Here is a 24,039-nt window from a genome sequence, read left to right on the forward strand (position 1 = left end):
CCAGGGATCAAACCTGCAACCTCATGTTTCCTAGTCGGATTAGAACCATGATGGAAACTCCCTCATCTACGTTCTTATTTCATGCTCTGTTAAGAGAGCCAAGCCTTTCTCTCTCTGTGGGAAGTAGCCCAGTCCTGCTCTTTCTGCATGATCTTTACTCAGATTGCAGTCTGACTTAGGCTTCTGGCACATAAGCCAGCAGAGAACAAGATACCTCAGCACCTGGCAAGGGGATGATGCATTTTTCCTTGTTAGAGCCTGGTACTTCCTTTTCTCTGGTTTTGCAGAAGGGTTTTGGACTGGTCTCTCCCATTGCATTATAAAAATCGACCCTCTGATGTGAGAAGTGCAAGAGATAGCAAGCAGTTTAGTATGGAAGAAATAGGAAAATTACTTAGGTCTTCTTGCCTGAACTGTGTCCTCCCATCTAGTTTTCTTAAGAGCTCTATCTCAGAGGGTTGGCTACTTCCCAGGATTTATCAAGCTTCACGTGATTCCTATCTGCATGTGGATATTTACTCTGTGGGAAGTGATAGAGTAAAGGAGAGATGAGGGGCATCTGGGCCTCACAGCTTTCATGCCATTATTTCAAATAGAATTTAAATGATATTTTAGAAGTATTTTAGTTATTATCTGTTGGATCTTTTGTTTTAATAATGTGAAAAACTGGCATTAACTTTTATTGGGTTCTTTTAATAAAGTTTATTGTTTAATTCCTATTAGAGGGAAAACATACACACATATATATACACTAAAAGGTCACAATTAATTCCAAAATCTTGGGGTATAAGAACATCTAAGCAAAGTTCCAGTTTAGTTCAGCCTCCATCATTGAGCAAATATTTTCAGAGCACCTGCTTTGATCCGGGCAAAGTGCTGGGGAGGCAAGATGGCTCGCCTGAATTCTGAGCAAGGACAACACCTTATTTGTGCTAGACTGAAGGTGTTCGAAGATCATTGGAAACACTTAGAAACCCTGTTGTCAGTTGAATAGAATGAGACACAATTCTGAACAGTGTTTAAATATTTGATACTCTTGTGTTTCAATTCTCCATTTCCTAAGTCCTAGAGATGTGGCACAATCCAAGCCCAGGCTCTGTTCCAGCATCCCACCTAGGGATCATATCACCTTCTGCACAGCTGTGTCTCTTGCCAGTTTCTCTTAGGACTTTCATCTGCTCTTCCAAGTCTCCAACTTCTGTCTAAGCTAGGTTTATTCATCTTTATGGTCACCAATGTTCCCAAGACTTAAGAATTTATGTTTCAAAGTGTACCTTCTTTCTGAAATTTATTTTTCACTTGCATTTCCTGCATTTATTGTTGAAAGCATCCAAAAAATTTATAGATTAGACTTTTTTAAATTTTTTCTCTCCCCAGAAGATACAAGTTATGAAGTCACTTGCAACTGAGGCTAAATCATTTTTGTTTCTAATCCAATACCTAAAATAGTATTCTAGCTCCCTACAGACTGTTGGCACTAGTTTTTCAGTTCAATTCATGTGGCTTTGAAGAATTTAAAATGCTTGTGAATATAAAAGTACCTAATATGAACAGGATTAAACACAATGTCCCGTGTGTGTTTACCTATTGTGATGCTTAATGGTCTTGCTCAGGAAGAATCATGGCATATATAGCCCAACGTCTGGAAAATTCAGACTGTAGTTAGGAAAGGGCACCCCTCACTAAAAGGAAAGGTATGCCATTCTGAATCAGAAAGTCTAATATTTGAGCTTTTTCCATAGGAAATAAAATAAAAAAAATATTGGACATAGATATGACCCGATGTACATTTTCTGTCATTTTTACTAAAATAGGTTTTATGAAGAAGAGACCTATTAGAATTTTTATATATCTAGTCCTGAGGTATTTGCTATTGATCTATTTCCACTGGCATTATGAGTGGATGAACTTCTGTGTACCTTAATGCAGAGCACAACATGCAGCAAGCATTTTTTTTAATTGAAGTATAGTTGATTTACAATGTTATGTTAATTTCTGCTTTACAGAAAAGCGATTCAGTTGTGTGTGTGTGTGTGTGTGTGTGTGTGTGTGTATTCTTTTTGAAAATATTCTTTTCCACGATGGTTTATCATAGGACATTGAATACAGTAGGATCTTGTTGATTACCCCCTTCACATATAATAGCTTACATCTGCTAACCCAAACTACCCACTCCCCCCACCACCACCTTCTCCTTGGCAACCACAAGTTTGTTCTCTATGTAAGCATCAAGCATTTTAACGGTAGCACCCTTTATAGAGTTTTCTCTTAATGAGGCTTATTTCTAGTTGAATATATTGGGATTATATTTGAGGCTTGCTAAGTAGTCAGTAAATGATTATTTGAAAGAATGTCTGAATGAACGAACAAATGAAATTAGAAGAATACAACTAATTCTATGCTTTGTCTCTAAGAACAATTTATAGAAAGTAGATAATTTAAATAAGCTTCAAAGGTTGACTCTAGTAAGGACAGGGATTTAAGCAAAGAGCAGTTCCCGCTGTGGCTCAGAGGTAAGGAACCCAACTAGTATCTGTGTGCTTTGCTCAATGGGTTAAGGATCTGGTCTTGTTGAGAGCTCTGGTATAGGTCAAAGACACAGCCTGGATCCTGTGTTGCTGTTGCTATGGCATAGGCCCTGGCAGCTGCAGCTTCAATTCAGTCTCTAGCTTGGGAAATTCCATATGCCACAGGGGTGGCTCTAAAAAGATTTAGGCAAAGACAGAACAATGCATCTAGGGCAGGGCTGAGGTAATGAGAAATGTAAAATGAAGTTACTGAGGACTTACTATGTACTCAAATTATGCTACAAACTTTCACAGATGTTACCCTCTGTAAATCACAAAATAATCCTTGCAGTTATCTATAAACCTATAGACAAGTCTTATTTTACAAGGGAGGATACAGAGGCTCCAAAATTAGGTCACAACCCAAGATTAAACAGCCTACAAATGGCGGAACCCAGATTAAACTTCCAACACCATAGCTAGTGATTTTATGCCAATCGCCTTTTCTGGATTATAATATTGTTCTGCTGAAATAAACGGAATCCGTACAGCTATAAGGTGAGTTCAGGCATGGGAAGGGATGAAAAAAGAAATATTGCATAAGATTTCATTCATTAAGGAACTATAGGCATTTAGAAACATGAATTAGCCGAACAAATATGAGTTCCAAAATAATTTATTTCATTTATTAATTTACGATTTGTTTATTCATTCAATAAACATTTATTTGGTATCCTCCAAGTGCTGTAAGCCCATGCTGCCCACACCTGGCAGAGGTCTTGGGTACCTCTCTAGAACTGTGTCGCATTTTATTTGGCCTCTCCTAAGTGAGACCTATGTTTGCGTGTTTTGCCCTTGAATCCATCCTCTGAAACTCAGAGGGTATTTTGCCTCTTGATTGTAACCATGAGCTTCTCAGTTCGTAAGAAAGGCTGATATAAAGAGTGAAGACCCAAAGGAGGTAATTTGTCTCCATATCTGCTGATAAGGCCACCCAAGCAAATTTTCCTGAGGCTACGATAATCTGGAAAGCTGTCTCTCCCTTATTACCCACAGAATCTGGCAGCTCTGTGTCTAAATTGCAAAGATAAGCTAATAAGTGTATATTACCCAATGACAGACACTGAACTATCTAATCTTCCTTTAGTATTAGAAGGTGCCCTGGGAACACCAGGTGTTAGAAACAGGTTTTCTTGTCACTTGTCCAACCAGTTGCATGTACATGAAGTGCACAGGTGAAATATCTAAGCCAGATTAAAAATTAACCAGTTTAATTGTCAGTATAACAAAGACAAAGCAAGCTTTGAAAATGCCAAAGCGTTATAACATATTTGTTGTTATTGTGAGTCCTTTATGGTGAACTTAAATGGATTGGTTGTATCACAATTAGTAGGTATTAAAATTTCACAAAGAAATTTTCTTATGGACAGCCAGGTAGTATAAGGCAATACTTCTCTAATATACGCATGAATCCCCTAGGGACCTTGTTAAAATCCAGGCTCTGATTCAACAGGTCTGGGATGTGTTTGAGTTTCTGCATTCCTACAAAACACTCAGATGATATTGATGCTGCAGGTTCATGAACCACATTTTGAATAACAGGCATGTAAAATTGAGGGCATTATCCTCCCTCAATTAATGAGAAGTTATGAAACTTTTGCTCTAAAATATATATATATGGACACATGTAATATTATGTGTAATATTAATATATAATATATATATATTATACATATATATTATATGTATAGTATATAACATATAAGTATTAATATATATAGTATATATTTTAAAATATGTAATGTATCTGGTGCAGGACTCATGGTATAACATCAAATCATCAAATCATCTTTATTTTCATCCTTCCTGCTCCTGGGTGAAATTTTCTCCAGACCCCATGATTTTTCTGCTAAGTAATAGATCATCCAAATGTCAATTAAGATCATGCACAAGGCTCAATTCAGTAATTAGATTTTGGGGCCCAAGACATTAACTAAGCTCTGACCTTGACTTAATAGACAAACCTCCCTCGGCCCAGCAGAGGCCTGGTTCCCTTAGAAGCCTGCCCTGGCAACAGGCCCTATGAGCCTTTCTCTATTTACTCATACTGGGCTTTTTGGTTTAAAGCTGTTTTTTTCCTCGCAGGCACTTTTGTGAAGTATTTGTGATTTATGTTTGCAGGGAACCTCCCACCTGCAGTTCCCTTGTTGTTGGCTGGCAGAGCCACTTGGATTTCTGGTGGCCACTTGCCCATCCTGCTTTGGGCCCTAGGAATCTGGCCTTGCCTCCAGCCTCTTTCTGGACTCCCACTGGGCTAGATTCTCTCTCATCAGCTGCCTACCTCTGGCCCATAGGAGTCATTCTAATGTCCTGTGCCCTAAAAAACTCTGGCAGTGCAGATGGATCTGCCCCCAGAGTAGTTATTCAGCCATCTGTAGTCCACTAGTTTCCTGGGCAGAAGGCAGACGGCAGGACTGGGGTCCCCAAAGGGCTGGGATGAACCACTCAGGGTCACCAAGGGGAACCCACCCAAGTCCTTCTTAACAGAGTGAGATGGTGGAGATTATGAACTAGGCAACAACTCTTTCCAAAGTGTTGACTCTTCACAAATACTTCTTCCCTCTCTCAATTCTCTTGTGTTCTTAAAGTAGGACAGAGGGTTTAGAAGTTATGGCATAGATCTTAGAGATTTCCTTTGCAATTCTTTATATGGCAGTTTGCTACCTCACTTTTAAATCACTGTTATTGTTCCTCTAACAGAGTGTCAACAACCTAAGTTTAATAAGCACAACATGCAGTGAGGTAGGTGTAATACATTTCCTCATTATACAGGTGGAGAAACAGAAGCATAGAGAGATTAAATAAAAAGTGCTGTACATGAATGTAAGACGTTTTGCTCCTGCGTTTGTAACCTTAACTACTATGCTGGACCTGTGGTAGAAAACTTCCAAATATTTGAAGGCAATATGATTGATAATATATCTAGAAGAGAGTATTAAAAAGCAGGTGGTACGTCAGACCTGCAGACCTGTAGGATAGCATTTTGGTTATAGGTCTTATTTATTATTGACTTAAAAGATAATACAACCGTGGTTTGCATTTCCTAAAGTGTGTTCCATAAAATGTTAGGCCTGTGGTTCCTTAAGTCACTACACATTTACTGCATGTGACACAGGGAATTCTGTACCTCACTTTTTTTTTTTTTTTTTTTTTTCCTTTTTTTAGGTCTACATCTGTGGCATATGGAAGTTCCCTGGCTAAGGGTCGAATTCAGCTAAGAGTCAAGCCAAATCTATAGCTGCTTCTGGCCTATGCCACAGCACAGAAGCGCTGGATACAAGCTGTATCTGTGACCCACGCCACAGTTCACAATGACACCCTATCCTTAACCCACTGAGCAAAGCCAGGGATGGAACTGGCATCCTCATGGATACAAGTCGGGTTTGTTACTGCTGTGCCACAACAGGAACTCCTTTTGGAGATTTACAATCCATAATCATGTTTCTAAGCAATCTTGTAGAAAAGGAAAGTGTAATTTAACCCCTAATTGTTTGATATTGGATTTTTTTGTTTGACTTTTTTTTTTTTTTAAATACTGATAACATTCTTGGAAGTTCCAAAGAATTGGCTTTTGGGAATTTTGTAATGGATCCATTGATTACTTTAGAGATGAGTGAAGGTGCATTTACTAATTACATTTTCTTCCTTCTTTGGCTGTAAAGAATATTTAGTTTGCCGTCACCTTTTGTAGTAATCTGACAGATTTTCAAAAGCACATTTGCAACCTAACTTGGAACTAAACTCCTTCATAAACAACACTGAAAATAACAAAGCAGGAATGTGTTAACATCAGTTTACATGAGATGCAAGGTTTGGTGCAATCTGCACATTAGAATTACCTGGGAAGCTTTTATTTATTTTTTATTTTTTATTTTTTTGTCTTTTTGCTATTTCTTTGGGCCACTCCCACGGCATATGGAGGTTCCCAGGCTAGAGGTCGAATCGGAGCTGTAGCCACCAGCCTACGCCAGAGCCACAGCAACACGGGATCCGAGCCGCGTCTGCAACCTACACCACAGCTCATGGCAACACCGGATCGTTAACCCACGGAGCAAGGGCAGGGACCAAACCCGCAACCTCATGGTTCCTAGTCGGATTCGTTAACCACTGCGCCACGACGGGAACTCCCTGGGAAGCTTTTAAATATCTGGTGCTCATGCCACTCCAAGTCAATTAAAGCAGAATCTCTTGGGGTAGAAGCCAAGTATCAGATGCAAGCTCTGATTTGATCTTCCCACACTTCATATGAAAAGTCACCTAGACACAGGTGAATTTAAACTACCTCTCTGAAAAGGAGATCAAATTGTCCACCACCAACAGATTTAGTATGGCTGAAATAAATGATTAAAACATGTAAAATTTTCTTTCTTAAAAAAATAAAACTAAACATTTCTACATCACAGCGATTATCTAGGATATTCCTTATTGAGGCTTGATAATTTATGACCTTTTGTGTAAGCTCCCTCTCCTCATTTGGCTCCCATTTGTCAGTTTTATATTTCCAAACTGCACTCTACTGAAAATAAGGAAATTAGATCAATATAGTTATGTTAATGGATGTAACATGCAGTTCATTTGAAAAAGAATGGCAATACGTATTTTCCTAAGTTCTACATTACTCAACTCATTGACCAGAAATGTGTTAATGATATAATGTTGGTATATTGAATGTCTGAGAGGGCCACTGATGGCACCTTAGAGATAAAAAGCTACTTAAAGTGCATAAAACTGGAATAAATGACTTTGCTGAATATATTTAAATTATCTTTAATGTTCTGTTTTTAGCAGCAAGTTTTATTCAAACTCATTGACTATTATCCCTAGGATTTAAATAAATCAACTAAGCGTTTTTGTTCACTGCAGCTCATACAAATTCTTGTCATTTTGTTTGAATAGTGCGCATAATTCTTTTTTTTCTTCCCAAGGGCTGCACCTGTAGCATATGGAAGTTCCCAGGCTAGGGAATGAATAGGAGCTGTACCTGCAAGCCTATGCCACAGCCACAGCAACGTCAGATCTGAGCCACATCTGTGATCTACACCACAGCTCACAGCAAATGCCGGATCCTTAACACACTGAGAGGGGCCAGGGATCTTTAACCCACCGAGAGGGGCCAGTATCATAGATACTAGTTGGGCTCCTTACCACTAGTACACAAAGGGAACTCCTGGTGAGCATAATTCTATGTGTAAAATAAAAGAAAAACAAAGTCATGGAGCTTTTATCATCAAAAAGTCTACTAATAGGGAGTTCCTGTCGTGGCGCAGTGGTTAACGAATCCGACTAGGAACCATGAGGTTGCGGGTTCGGTCCCTGCCCTTGCTCAGTGGGTTAATGATCCGGCGTGGCCGTGAGCTGTGGTGTAGGTTGCAGACGCGGCTCGGATCCCGTGTTGCTGTGGCTCTGGCGTAGGCTGGTGGCTACAGCTCCGATTTGACCCCTAGCCTGGGAACCTCCATATGCCGCAGGAGCGGCCCAAAGAAATGACAAAAAAAAAAGTCTACAAATAATAAATACTGAAGAGGGTGTGGAGAAAAGGGAACCTACCTACACTCTTGGTGGGAATGTAAACTGGTGCAGCCAGTATGACAGACAACATGGAGATTCCTTAAAAAACTAAAAAATAGAGCTATCATATGATACAGCAATCCTACTCTTGTGCATATATCCAGAAGAGATGAAAACTCCAATTTGAAAAGATATATGTTCCCCAATATTCATATCAGCACTATTTACAATAGCCAGGGCACAGAAACAACCCAAATGTCCATCAACAGACAACTGGTTTAAAAGGATGTGGTATGTGATATATATATATATATATATATCTCACAGCAACATGGATGGACCTAGAGAACATACTAAGTGAAGTAAGTCAAAGACAAATATTACATGATATTGCTTATATGTGGAATCTAAAAAATGATACAAATGAATATATATACAGAACAGAAACAGACCCACAGACATAGGAAACAAACTTATGGTTACCAAAGGGGAAAGGTGGGGCAGGAGGGATAAATTAGTAGTATGGGATTAACAGATATGAACTGCTACACATAAAAAGATAGGCAACAAGGATTTACTGTATAACAGGGAACTATATTCATTACCTTATAATAGCCTATAATAGAAAAAACCTGAAAAAATATGTAACTGAATTTCTCTGCTGTACATCTGAAACTAATACAATATTTTAAATTAATTACACTTCAATTTAAACATTATTTAAAAAATAATGGCACTATAAAAAATATAATGCCAGAATCATGTGATTTAATAAGAACAAACCAGGAGTAAATTCTTGGGATTTCCCTCTATACATTCTCCACTGCACACACTTCTTTGCTTTCCCCTTTGGTCCTTGCTCTTGTCATGTATTGTTTCTTAGCTCTATTTGTAGTGGGAAAAACAATAATGATGGTTTTTATGTAGTGAGGAACTTCCAAGATACTTTGCAGTATCTTTAGGAAATAAAAATCTACTAGATGTTCTCTCCCTGAGGATGCAGTAGAGGTTGTGAGGATGGGAAGGAGGAGACTGAAATGTAAAAGAACTGTTTATGAGGATGAGGATGCAGAAGGGGTCTTGTGGAGAGAAAATGGATTTGTGTAAATGAAGACTACACAAGAGAAATGCCAAAGGATTAGCAGCAAGAGATATTAACATTTAATCTTCTGTATACTTATCAAAAAGTAGAGAAACTAAGGAATGAAGTAATCCTAGGTACACACATATAGTGACATTTCAGAAATATGAACTGCCTTCTAGGGACTACTATTTAAATGTCACCTGCCTAAAAATAATGCATTTTAATTGGACTTTGATTGGCAAGTTCTTCACAACTTCCTTTCCCTTTTCGAAAATGTGTTTCAACTGGCAATACCCAAGAGGGTGGTATTTTTAAAAGGGAAAAGGTGAATAAACAGTATTACCTGGATCTGAGCCCTATGACAGAGACAACTGTTTTGATATAATTCTTCTTCTTAGTTGCAGTTTATAGCCTAAAGGACAGCATTAAACTGGTTTCATTTTTTTTTTTTAAGTAAAAATACATGGAACAGAAAGTACCAGAAGGGAAATTTGAAGATGCTAGATGGAGTCTTTAAAAAGAAATTTATCCCAAAGTCCCAGGAGTTAGTTGGAGCCTCAGTCCAGGTGAAAGTCCATTTAATATATCTGAGGTCCAAAACTGTATGAATTAGCCTAGAGCAAGGTAAAGCATATTTGCTTAAACCAATGGTGACATCTGGTGGCTGGAAATGCTAATGGCTGGAAGCCACCTTACGGCTTCCCCAGGGCTTTTAACAAGGCTTGTTTTGAGAAAACAGCTGCCTTTTCCATTTGATATTCTAAGGGCCAGTTCTAATTTCTAAGCGGCAGTTGGAAGTCTTACTGTTCAGATTCAGTCTTTCTTTATTTATATTATGAGTTAAAAGAATATGATGAAGTAAGTGAATGAACAGCATGTTCCTCCAAGAATCGTAATTTGATAATCTTTTTCTTTTAAATGCTATATAAAAAAAGCTCTAACTTCCTCTAGCTTTGGAGCTAACTCTTGGAAGCAGATTATGTTGCTGCCATGCAGTTGCCTGCAGTACAGGGTATTAAAAGATAAACCGAGGCATATTCAAAAATTTAAGAGTTTATTTGAAAAAATTATCAATTTGAATCAATTGTCAGGTTTCAGCAAGCACAAACAGTAAGTATTCCTGCCAGAATTGAACAACCTCTTGGATGCAAAAGGCATCCCAAAGAGAGTGCAAAAGATACTACCCTTCCAAGATCCAGATCCACTCCCAAAGATAACCATAAGAAAGAAAGACAATTCCCCTGAGAGCTGGAAACAGCCTGCAGGACCCTAGCCACCCGCATTTTTGTCCACCTATATTCTGGGGCCCCCCAACCTGACAGCTGTCAAGCTTAGTTCTCAGGACACAAAACGAGATGAAAGAGAAAGCAATAGCTGTCTCTGGGAGAGAAGAGAAAAACAACCAACCAGCACCCAAAAACAAACTCACAAGTCCCAATTCAAAATGTAATTCTTATTTTTTTTTTTTTCTGCCCTCTAATCTGCATTTGGGAAGGGACAACACAAAATTTTACTTTCCTCTCTTGACAAGGCACTGCAGATAGAGATCTGAAGATCTGACTTCAGTTAAGAATTCTCACCTTTGCTCACTTTTACCAGTTTTCCCAGGCTCCCATGTGCAGGTTCTGCAGTGAGAGGGATGTCCTAGCAGTTCTTATCCTGGTCCTGAGAAACTGTAGAGGAGGAAACATAATTTTTGCTCTACCTATTAGGGTGAGTGCTTGGCTGAGACCCTTTTTCTCTAGGGCACCACGTAAGTGGATAAACTTATCCAGGTTAAAAGTTTTCTAGTGTGGCCACTGTAACTCAAGGTTATTTGGGGCGAGTTCCTGCTGTGGCATAGTGGGTTAATGATCTGGCATTGTCTCTGTGGTGGTGCTGGTTCAACCCCCAGTGGGTTAAGGTCCAGCACTGCCACAGGTGTGGCATAGGTCTCAGTAGCCACTCCATTCGATCCCCTGGCCTGGGAACTTCCGTAGGGGCAACTGTGGCAGATTCTTTTCAGAAAGGTTAACTTGTTTCAGCCTTAAAGCAGTATTTTCCACTCCGCGACCTCACACTGGCCCTAGTCAGGCTTAAGTTTGACCCAGCCCGGCTCCGGTTTCCAAGTCGGACCTAAGCTGACTCCGGACCCGGACTGGTTTCTAGGTCGGAACAGGTTGGACTCCAGCTGGTTTCCCGACCTAACTCGGAAAAAAGAGGCCTGCAAAAAAACTTGAAAGCTCAGCGACACAACAGCTGTGAGCTAATGCGGGAGAGGGAATCACCCACCCCCAGCGAGAAAGCGGCAAGACTTGGGAGCTCACAGGTACATTCACGTGCTTGCCTGCTGCTCCTGGGGACCCTTTCTGGTCTCCTCCGGTGCCCTCATCTTAAGCTAGGACGGTTAAAAGTTAAACTGACTAATATTAACAATTCTAAGTGTTGGAGTTCCCGATATGGCTCAGTGGAAACAAACCCACCTAGTATCCATGAGGACACGGGTTTGATTCCTGGCCTCGCTCAGTGGGTTAAGGATCAGGCATTGCCATGAGCTGTGGTGTAGGTCACAGATGCAGCTCGGATCAGGCGTTGCTGTGGCTGTGGTGTAGGCTGGCAGCTATAGTGCTGACTGTTAGCCTGGGAACTTCCATGTGGGGCAGGTGCGGCCCTAAAAAGACAAAAAAAAAAAAAAAAAAAAACCCTAAGATTTTATTTGAGCAAATATTGATTTCAATCAGGCAGCATCCCCTCTAGCACATACAAAGGAGCTCCAGGATCTGTACAAAATGAGACTTATAAGCAGAAGGGAGCAGGAACGAGGACGATATACTAAGCAAAAAAGTGATTGGTTACTGCAAGGTCACTTTCCTTTAGGGGATCGCCAGGGTCCATCAGGCAGATTTCTACCCAGTGCTCATAGGTGGTTCCTGATTGAGAGGCAAGACTGTAATTAAGTAACCTGCGCTGTAATTAAGTAACCTGCACTTTAACATAAGTGACTCCATTTTGGGCCTGTTGTCTTGTTTTTAACAAGACTTACACTTAAAAATAAATTGACTAATTTATTCTCTCACTTACTCAGCTCCCACTCTCATGTCAACCTCTGCCTGGACCAGGAGGGAATCAGAAAAAAAAGCACACCCCTTGACTACTGAAGCCTCTGGTTTAAGACCTATGCAACTGACAACACACTGGCCTAGGTTTGGGCTCCCTTTTGAAATACAGACAGCAGCAAGGTAAGTCTTCATTTCTACTTTGTCATTATTTCCTGGTTTGCCTTTCATGGTAGTGCCTTCTGAATTCCCACCCCTCTTAGACAACCCTTAGTTTCTACACCAGATGAATGAATGAGTGAGCACTTACTTATGCATCTTCTTTCCCCCTACACTTCATACTCACACCACGTGATGTGTAAAACCTTGATAGTCCCTTCAATGCAGAGTGATCAGCACCTCCAGCTCAGTCCTTTGACAAACTGTCTGGCTGACTCAGGATTCCCATCTTCCCAATCTGCCATAGTGCTCGATTATATCTTTTTTCATAGCATTTAACATTATTTGTAATGTCATCTTTATTAATTTGGCTGTAGCTACTTTTTCCCCCTGCAGTATAAAATGAGAAATCTGAGTCTCAGCATATTTAAAACTATTTCCCTAAAACCCAAGTGAGGAACAAAGTGAGGAAGGTAACCTAGGCTTTTAGGCTTCCTGGTCTGGGGTCTTTACCACACACCCAAACTGCCTTAATTCCTGGAATGGTGACAACCTCCTTATCCAATTCCTTCTCTTCAGATCCTCCTTCCTTAACTACTGCTTATAGTTTACAGTTTCTGGAATGCCATGGACTAAGAAAATGGATCCAACAAGGGAGAATGTGTCCTTGTCTACTATGGCTTGTAAATCAGGAAGCAGAGTTGTAGGCAGGTATACATTCAGTTTATTTTCCCCCAAAACACTGACGGGTGGTGCAAGCAGAAATCTGAATTATTTATAAACGGTGTAGGAAAATTTTTACTCTGGAAACTTTTACCATTTTATGTTCAGTTCATTTACAGTCCCTATTATTTAGAGCTGCAGTTGGCTTTACTATCCTTTTTTCATTTGTATGTTGAGTCTTTGAGCCTTGATTCAGCACCTACTAAGAGAATAAGCCAGCTTAGGTTATTTTCTTAAGCATTTAGGAGTCAAGGTAAATTTGATAGACTTACAGTTGAATTTAAAGACATTGCCCTCACATTCATGTTCCCCTATATAGTCTAGGGGGAGAATGAATTCTGGAGCATACAACAGTGACATAGAGGATGGCCTGTTATCTCTTCCCATACTCTAGGGTATGCATGTGCCAGCACATCATAGTCCCTGTCACATGGTAGATGGTCAACATATACTTGTTAACTGACTGCCCGAATGAATGTGATGATACCATCTTTCTGCTTGAAATCCTCAAAACGCCTCCTATTGTACATACAGCAAAGCTCTGCTTACCTTTCTAACCTCAGTCATGCAACTCCATCTGCACTAGTCTTTTTAAGCTCTCTCCTACCTGAGGATTTTGTCACATGTTTCCCTCTGCCTGGAATGGTCTTTTTTTTTTTTTTTTTTTTTTTTTCTGTCTTTCAGGTCTCAATTCAAATGTCCTTTTTTTCAGAAAGTCCTTCCTTGACCTCCCTGTTTAAGCAAGTTCCTTACATTTCTTCATTTTAGCCACTTGTTTGTTACCTTTGTAGCATTTACTTCAATTTGCATTTTCACCTCTTTCACTGTCATACCTAAGTTTAAACCCCCCATCAATTCAAGTCTGGACTATTCCTGCCTTCCTACATTTTGTTCTCCACATTGCAACTGGAGTGAAGTTTAAAAATAAATAATGTAGTTTGTCCTAGTTACAATCCTGGCTCAGCTATAAATAAGCATGTATGATGATATGTGATGAAATCTCTCTGGGCCTCAATTTCCTTATTTATAAAATAGGAACATGAGTTTGAACTGTGTGGGTCCACTTGCACACAGATTTTTTTCAATAAATATGTACTATGGCACTACATGATTCACAGCTGGTTGAATCTGCAAAAGTGGAACCTTGGATGTGGAGGGCCAACTGTAAAGTGACATGTGGATTTTTGACTGTGTGGGGCCTAGGCACCCCCAGCCCCTGCATCTTTCAAGGGTCAACTCTAAGAGCGCCTCTGTCACAGGCTTATTAAATGATTAAATGAGTACATACTTTAAAGCACTTAGAACAGTCCAAGTTCATAGTCAGTGCTGTATTTTAGTGTTTAACATATAATAACTAAAACTCCCATTACTTCTCATTACACTTTAAGTAAAATCCAGACTTCTTTCCTATGAGTCTCTAAGGCTCTACATCATCTTGTTTTCTTGACTCTCTTCAAGCCAACTGCTTAGGACTCTTCTTCTTGTTCCCTGCTCAGCTACACTGGCCTTTTCTTTCAGCCTTCTGGTCTGAAAATCTGCTTTACAAAAGCTGAAAATGCTCTTCCTCCAGGTCTTTAGTTAGTTCCCTTCTCACCAATTCAGGCTCTTCTGAAAAACCTTTCCTGACCACTTTATCCCTCCGCCTCCCCCACTCATACTTTATTCCTGTATCTCTATTGTTCTTTCCTTAACAGTTGCTATAACCTGCAATTATCTTATATATTGATTGATTTATTTGTTTTTTCCAGTCTCCCACACTCTCAGGTTACCTCCATGATATCAAGTATTTTGTGTGCCTGGTTTGCCTTTGTATTCCCATGATATAAAATGGTGCCTAACATTTAGTAGGTGCTCCATAAATATTTGTTTATGGAGCAAAATTGCAAAATAGTCTTACAAATGTACTTTGGGTAGAATTATTGCCATTTCATTCTTCTTGGCTAATGCATAAAGTCTATGCTGTAATTTAATCTCTTTAAATCAACTATAAGCACTTAGCTGGAACTAAGCAAATTCCAAATTTACATGATTAGAGCACAAAGGATTGTTTTGACCTCTTAGAGTTGCTTATTTCAGTGCTTTTGTGTGTATGTTTTCAATGCCCTAAGTTATTTAAATAGGTCTGAGTGTGATATTTTTCAGACAATACCATTTTTATTAAATCATTATATAGAATTGCTCTCTCTGGTCTTCCCTGATAGATGGAATTTAAATTCTTTGCAGTATTTGAAGAAGGTAAAGAATGAAGTAAGGCTGAGTGCTCTCTCAAGACCCTATAACCTAACTTGCTTTGAGGAATGTATATTTTGATTCATGGTACATTTTACCAGTTTGGTAAAAATGGAGTGTTGTGATAGCCCACTGCAGTGTTACATATAAAATATAATTGGGGGCCCAAAGAAAACATTAGAAATCCAACTGAAACTAAGAATAGGAAATCTGCTCTGTGCTGATATATTTCCTTACCTCCCTCATCTCTGAGTTTGATAGAAACCTAATCAAGTAAGGCTGACCTAACAAGAAGGAAGCATTGCAAAAAAGCAAAGGAGTTGTCTCTCCTCACATGCTAAACAGAACAGTTTGCCATTATCAAGCAATCGAAGAAATTTAAATAAAAGTAGGTGATTATTCAATGTGCAGATCATTCAAGATATAGGTGAATATCAGAGAATGAGAGAAATTCCATTTAGAATCATTGCTGTCCCTTTCTAAAATATGCAAATGTAACAAACATATGAGTCCTTAAAGATAGAACCTAACTAACTTCAGCCCACCCCTCAATTCTTTCTCGGCCTCACCTAGTCTTAACCTCAGTTCCTGGAATCTCAAAGAGGAAGTCAAGCTCATCAATTGATAGAAAATGAAAGGTGGAAAGCTTGATGGTTTGTTTTTAGGTAGTGTCACAATGTTCTCACTTCAAAGTGTTCCCTCAGATTGGTCTCATCATATTATCTTGGCATCAGAATGGCTGCATCAAAGCAGCTTCATCAACAGATCATACCCTCAAAGTAGAGAACAGGCACATTACCTCAGCACAAGAGTAGTTGTTACACCATCTGCCTTTCTGAATATGCCTCACTGACATCCATGCTAATTAAATCAAGTTGATTAGAACTCAGCAATGACCTAATTCCATGTCTAGCACATCAAGAGCTGTTTGTTTACACCAGTCATCAGAACAGGGTTACTAAATTGTAGAAATAATTTAGGTGGCACTTTCTAAACAATGTAGATCCTACTTAAAGTAGCTTCACTGTGGTTAAGTGACTCATAATGGAATAATGAGCTCAAACCTATAATAAATAATGTCTGTAAAAGGAAGAGAACATGACAAGAGTAAAATATCTTAAGTTATAAAAGTTCTTCAGATGAGTCAATTTAGTTAACTATTTACTGAGTGCCTACTATGTACCAGTGGTGAACAAAAATGGACCAAAAAACTCCTTACCTTCATGGAGCCGCATTTGTGAGGGAAAGTCAGTAAAAATATTGAATGTTATATGTGTACTATGTCAGAAAGTGATAAGGGCTATGAAGAAAAATAACGCAAGAAAGGGGAACATTTTACTTTTAATCTATCACCAAGTTCTGATTGTTTTACTGTCAAAATACATTCAGAATCCAACCACCCCTGCCCCTTTCACTACTCAGGCCAAGCCACCAATGTATCCAGGGAAGAATAATGGAGCAGCCTCCACATTGGCCATCCTGTTTTACCTTGGCCTCTTTCAGTTTACTTATTTATTTTTTTTTTAGGGCTGCAATGGTGGCATATGGAGGTTCCCAGGTTAGGGGTTGAATCAGAGCTGCAGCTGCCAGCCCATACCACAGCCACAGCACCGCCAGATCCGAGCTGTATCTGTGATCTACACTACAGCTCATGGCAACGCCATATCCTTAACCCACAGATAGAGGCCAGGGATCGAAACCATATCCTCATGGATTCTAGTCGGATTTGTTAACCACTGAGCCATGGAGGGAACTTCCCAGTTTATTCTTAATACAGCTCCCAGAGTCATCCTGCTAAAAAGAAGATGATTTCCATTGTCTCCTTTAAACTTTCCAGTGGTCACCAGGAGTAAAGCTCAAGTCTTTATAGTAGCCACAGACCGTGCATTTATTGGTGTTTGTTTTCTCTGTGTGTTCATGTCTTATTACTCTTCTCTGCTCCAGCCCTATTGGCCTGCTTGCTCTCCATTGAACACTGGGCATCCCCTGCCTCAGGGCCTTTGCTCTCGCCTTCCCTCTGCCTGGAGATCAATCTCTTTTATTCTTCTGCTTTGGGTATCTCCTGCTCTCAGATCACTTCTGGCATCTGCCTGGGGCTGTGCTAACAGTTATTTCATAAAGCAGGACAAGCAGAGAGTTCGACCCCAATTATCACCTTTCACTGGTTTTGCTTGCCATGCTATCAAGCATCTGTGCCACATGAAAAGGGTGGGAGGGAAGAATTGGGAACATGGGAATAACATATACACAGTACTATATAAAATAGATGATTGTCGAGAATCTACTATATAGCAGGAAAATCACTCAATAGTTTGTAATAACCTATGTGGAAAAAAAGAATGGTTATATTTATATGTATGACTGATTTACTTTGCTATACACCTTAAACTAATATAACATTGTAAATCAACTATACTCCAGTGGAATTAAATTTAAAATAAAAGGAGTGAAGCACAAGTTACATCTTGTCTTGATCTGTTCATGACTCCCATGCAGTTACTCAACTACCAGTTTTCTCATTTCACCCTCACCTTGTTCTTCCAACCTATGCTCTTATCTTCCTGAATTATTCCCTTGACTCGTTAGCATTGAGACCCTGCCTATCTGTCCTGCTGATGCAAATTTGAACTGCCCCGAATGCACCTTCTTTCTAACTCAATTCAGGAAATGCTTCTAGCTGAAGGTTGTCACCAAACTCACCCGTGCCTCATCATACCAGGTAGGACTGGGACATAACTTGCTTCAGAAGGCAACTTCTATTTTAATGTTCATAATAAATAGAAAAATGGAGTTTGACAAAATTTTACCTTAGTCCTGGTCATGGCCTTTAGTGTGGCATGAAATTTCTTATGCAGCTCTCTATTGAAGAGGAGGAAATGTTTTTTATTGGATGTTTAGGGTATTAATCATACCATCAACTGGTGGGGTTATTGACAGGTGTGCTCTCTGCCGAGATCTGCACTTTTCTTGTCTATTTCTTGTTCCACATTGTAGCAGTGATAAATTCTGTGATCTTTCATTCTTTTTGGTCCTTTCATGCTGCTGACCTTTGGCTGGTAAGATTAAAAATTCATGTATGGCCTTGGAGGAGCGAAGAAAACGTGGTCCAACTAGCTTTCCAGAGTCTTTGGCTAACAGTCTCATTTAAATAAATAAATACAAATATTATATATATAAAATATATATAATACATAGAGAGAATCTGGTTGGGTCAGTTTGATTATTTCTAGTTTCCCATAATTTATAACAGAGCATCTCAATTCCTCTTTTACTTCCAACAGTCAATATTCCATTTATCTATGCCATATAACAAACCATCCAAAACCTTAGTGGCATAAAACAAAACACTTTTTTACGTACAGGAAATTTGTCTTTAGGAGTCTGTGCAGCACACAGTAGGGATGGCTTGTCTCTGCTCTACAGTGTCTAAGACCCTAGCTGGGAAGAAAGGAATGGCTGGTGGTGACTGAATGTCTGGAAACTGGGAATCATTTGGAGACTTCTTCCTCCACAAGTTTGGTACTTGGATTGGGATGGGATGATTTGAAGGCTGGACTCAGCTGGGACAGACACTGTGAACTGGTGTTTCTACCTGTGTCTTTTCCATGTGGCTTGGGCTCCCCACAATATGGTTTTCATCACACATTAAAATGTTGCTCAGTACTATTTAAAATAGGACTGCCAAGTGGTGAAAAATAGCTTTCACAGATTTCATGTTCTGAAATCTCTTAGCCCTCCATTGAAGAAATTGTTACTCATAATAAAATTTTTACTCATAATTCCAGTAGGGGTGCACCTCATGTTACTTGGCCTACAGAAGATTATAGGCAGCCAGTATCTCTAAACGGCCAATATCAAGGCTGATTGCCAGAGGTAGGTGAACCAATAGGGCAGTAACTGTCAGATTTGTATTGGGCATTCAGGTTCATTTTTAATCCTTTAAAGGGGGTATATAAATCATCACTGCAACTCAGAAAGAGCAACAGTGGGGACCATAGAGTGTGAGAATCATTAGATCAACAAGAGTCACTAGCCCTTTAAGATAATATAGTGTGGGGAGGGACCAATTTTATGTACTAGTTGAGGATAGGTTTTGTAGCAAAGCACTCAGGTTCACATTCCTAGTTCTATCACTTAACAGGTGTGCTCCCTTGGTTCTATAAAATGGAATTATCAGATCCACCTCATAGATTTATTTTGGAGGAAAGAAATTAAGTGGGGTGATGTCTTTAAGGCAGAGTGTGGGTGGTAAAAACTGATAAACAATCACATCGTCTCTGAGAGTCCTGCTGATGACACTGAATTATTGAGAAAGGAAAATTAAATAAGTGCACTCATTTACTTATAATTAAGGAATGTGCCATAAATATTATGAAGCTTAAAATTATAAAGATCACAAAGTAAGATGTCTGTATCAGACAATGTCCTGACGGGAAAGAGCCCATTAAAACTGGATAATTTGAAGAGAGCTTTATAGATACTTGCGCAAGGTGTAGGGAAAACACTGGGTACAGTGCCGTAGAGAACCGGGTGGAAAGGTGTTATTACTCAGAGGTTTCCGGTAGGGGGTCAGGGGAGATGGGGTTACGAGGACTTAGATACAGTGAGGCTGTGAGAAGAGGTGGGACCCTTGGTGGAAGGATGCAGTCTGGTTGTGGGGACCCCTTTAGATGGGAGGTGGAGGAATAACATGCTGACCTCACTCTCTCTTGTCTGCTGGAAACCAGTGAGCAAGGAAAGCAGTCTGCTCCTGAGACTCATGCAAATTGCCTTCTGGGACTGGGAATAGAGTGAACTAGCAAAGGCCTTTTTCGTCTCCCAGACAAGGAAAGATGATGAGATCAACAATGTAGAGTTTGTAAAACTTTAAAACTTCAGCAAAGGGGTTTTGGGGGTTTCCCTCCCAACCCCCACCTGTTTTGATGTTCTGTGGGTGAGGCAGTAGGTGGGGGATTCAGCATTTAGCAATTTTATAGCAGGCTGTTTGACCCAGACATTCTCATTCCTATACCACCATCTTCACTGAACAGGCCTGTTAGGTGATGAGAACTATGTTAGAAGCCATGGGAAAAACAGGTTGAGGGGGAAACTTGATCCTTATCTTGCAGAAACTTACATGTATGTATTTAGGGAGACAGGACAAACCCATGAAAGCCAGCAATTCAAAGTAATGTATGATTACACATGCTGTAGGCATTTGAAGAGGCCCATCTTTGAGGACTTGGAAGGGTTCTTGGCAGGGACAGTGCAGGGAAGCTATACTCTGAAGGTGGGTGAGATAGAAAGGGAAGCATTCGATGTGGCCAGAATAAGCAAAGGAGTGATGTTTAGGCTCTAGTAGCATCAGCCAGAATGAATATTATCCAGTGAGCAAGGTGGAATGAATTTAAGAGCTAGAGGACCTCAAATCTGAATTAGGAGAAAATGTAATATATTAAGTCACTAGGAAATGAGGTAAGTTTACTTTTTCACTTATTGCCCTGATAAATCTAGACAGAATGTCATGGAAGAAATAAGAACAGTTCCTAATGTTGACTTTCTTAATTAACATAGAATCTTTAAATGTGACCAAGATGAATCCAGTAATTTTTGTCAATTTTTCTAACTGCTGGATGGCAAGAAAGTGCTGACTTAGAATCTTAATGAGTTTATTGGGTTCACATGAATTAATATGGCTGCAAACTGAATCACTTTGCTGTGCAGTAGAAATTAACACAACATTGTAAATCAACTGTACTTCAAAAAATAAATTAAAAAATAGGATTGCAGGAATTTAACTGATTCAAATATCTTCTTGAGACTGAATAGTTAATTAACTGACAACTAAAATAACTATAGATTTATCTTTGAAGAATGCATTCTTAAATACCTTAAGGTTATTTATTTAACCTACTTTTGAGCTTATTGTAAATGAAATCACACAGTGTATACTCATATGTGTCTGTTTTCTTCCAACAATATGTCCTTGAGATTCATCCACACTGATGTGTACTGTGGTTTAATAATTGTCATTGCAGTATAATATTCTACAATCTATTCTGCTATTGAGCACTTTAGAAATTTTTGGAGTTATTATGAATACTGATATTATAAAACATTCTTGTACATCTATTTGAGCCCAAAGGCACACCTTTTTATAGGGTATATATCTAGGAGTTTAACAGTAGGTCATGGGATAATTATATCTTGAACTTTACTAGTCATGCTGAATTGTTTTCCATTTGTGCTAATTTATACTGTCATCATAGTGTTTGACAATTTCCATTGGTTTATAAACACTTGATATTATCGGATTTAAAAAAAATAGCCATTCCAGTGCATCTTAGTCATACCGTGTTGTAGATTTAATTTACATTTCCAAGGTTATATAATGAGGTAGGGATCTTTTCCTATATTTAGTTTTATTCATTGGGATTTTCTTTTCTGTAAAATGCCTGTTTAAACTTTTTGTACATTTTAAAATTGGTTGTCTTTTTCTTACTGATTTGTAAATTTTTTTGTATGAGACCTACATTGATTTTTGGGTACTACAATTACCTGTTTCCCTCTCCCTATGGCTTGCTTGTCATAAAAAAAGGATTGAATTTCTTAATTCAATAAAGTCTAATTTACTAAGATAAATTTTTGGTATTTTTTTTCTCTTTTTTCCTTTTTTTTTTTTTTTTTTTTTTGTCTTTTTAGGGCTGCACCCGCAGCATATGGAGGTTCCCAGGCTAGGGGTTGAATCGGAGCTGTAGCTGCTAACCCATGCCACAGCCACAGCAACACCTGATCCAAGCCTCATCTGCGACGTACACCACAGCTTATGGCAACACTGGATCCTTAACCCACTGAGAGAGGCCAGGGATTGAACCTGTGACCTCATGGATGCAAGTCAGATTCATTTCTGCTGAGCCACGATGGGAACACCTCTTCATTTTTTCTGGCCTTTGTTGCATAAATCATTTCCTATCTCAAAGTCATGAAGATATCCTATATTATCACCAAAAGCTTTATTATTTTGTCTTTACACTTAGGTCTATAACAGATTCGAAATCAACTTTTTGAGTGGTGTGAGGTGGTTTCCAATTTCATTTTTTCCCATATGTTTTACCCAGTTGTACAAATACCATTTATTTAAAAAATCTTTATTCTCATTGCTCTGCAGTGCCACTTCTGTCATAGTTTTTATATGCATGCATCTATTTCTTTTCTTTCTGCTCTTTTTCATTGGTTGTTTTGGATAACCTTTCATCAATATCACAACCCCTTCATTACCTTAGTTTTATGTTAAGTGTTGCTATCCAGCCAAGAAAATCCTCTCACCTTATTTTTTCCTTTTGGAATTTCTAGAATATAGACAATTTTTAGACCTTTGCCTTAACATGTAAATCTTAGAATCAGCTTGTCAAGCCACATACCCACACACATGATCTATTTTGATTGGGATTGTGTGGAGCCTATAGATCATTCGAAGAGAATTAAATTTTTCTAACACTGATTCTATGAACATGGTAGATATCCTTTTTCTTTAGGTCTTCTCTCATTTTGTTCAACCAAGTTTCATAGTTTACTCCATAGATATTTGCAAATCTTTGATTAGTTTTATTCCTTAGGTACTTAATATTTTCATTGCTACTTTCTTTTCTTTTTCTTTCTTTTTTTTTTTTTTTTGGTCTTTTTGCCTTTTCTAGGGCCGCACCCACGGCATATGGAGGTTCCCAGGCTAGGGGTCTAATCAGAGCTGTAGCCACCGGCCTACGCCACAGCCACAGCAACTCGGGATCTGAGCTGCGTCTGTGACCTACAACACAGCTCACGGCAACGCCAGATTCTTAACCCACTGAGCAAGGGCAGGGATCGAACCCGCAACCTCATGGTTCCCAGTCGGATTCATTAACCACTGCGCCACAACGGGAACTCCTCGTTGCTATTTTCAATCATGTTTAAAGAATTGTTTAAAATAAATAGTTTTAGTGAAGCATGACATCCAAAGAGAAAAATGCATAAGGTACAAGCATGCAACTGAATGGATTATCACAAAAACATACCCTGGTTATTACACTGAAATCAAGAAACAGAACATTGCTCTTGCCTTAGAAGCCGTCCACATGCCCTTTACAGTTAGGATTTCTTTTCTCTTCTCCCAAGGTTTCTTTCAATCTAATTTCTAACAGACAAGTTTTGCATGTTGGAATTTTATATAATTTTGACTGCCTATGCTTTTTTTTTATTTGGCTTTACTTCCACAGCATATTTTTGATATTCATCCGTGTTCTTGGATATAGCAATAGTTTGTTTCCATTGTGGTTCAGATTTACCCTACCTAAAGACTATTCAGTTAACAACTCTTTATTATAATGGCTTTTGAGAATTTATTCCACTTTTTTGGAATGACTTCTTTTTTTTTTTTTTTTTTTTTTTTTTTGTCTTTTTTGTCTTTTTGTCTTTTGTTGTTGTTGCTATTTCTTGGGCCGCTCCCTCGGCATATGGAGATTCCCAGGCTAGGGGTCGAATCGGAGCTGTAGCTGCTGGCCTACACCAGAGCTGCAGCAATGCGGGATCCGAGCCGCGTCTGCAACCTACACCACAGCTCACGGCAACGCCAGATCGTTAACCCACTGAGCAAGGGCAGGGACCGAACCCGCAACCTCATGGTTCCTAGTCGGATTCGTTAACCACTGCGCCATGACGGGAACTCCATGACTTCTTTTTATTTAGTAAAATGACTTTTTCAACTCTAAAGGGTACTAAA

General features: G+C 39.1%; 1 protein-coding gene across 4 annotated transcripts in view; it reads left to right on the forward strand.

Annotated features, from left to right (window-relative positions):
* The window catches only part of LOC110262296 (uncharacterized), a 117,409-nt gene that overhangs the window by 8,678 nt on the left and 84,692 nt on the right, over positions 1-24,039 (forward strand). For 3 of the 4 annotated variants that reach the window (XR_002347117.2, XM_084977111.1, XM_084977114.1), the window contains exons 1-2: positions 11,288-11,467; positions 12,224-12,377. Coding sequence is in view for 3 of the 4 variants with exons in the window: in XM_084977111.1 (XP_084833237.1) it covers positions 12,235-12,377 (143 nt within the window). In the remaining variant the exon portion in view is untranslated. Of the gene's footprint in view, positions 1-11,287; positions 11,468-12,223; positions 12,378-24,039 lie in introns of those variants that run through there. The other variant, XM_084977112.1, reaches the window with a different exon arrangement.

The sequence above is a fragment of the Sus scrofa genome, chromosome 9 (genome assembly GCF_054392235.1).
Source record: "Sus scrofa isolate SSC_HxYL_T2T_F1_AM1 chromosome 9, Sscrofa_HxYL_maternal_Yorkshire_Landrace_v2.0, whole genome shotgun sequence".
In the NCBI taxonomy this organism is placed as follows: Eukaryota; Metazoa; Chordata; class Mammalia; order Artiodactyla; family Suidae; genus Sus; species Sus scrofa.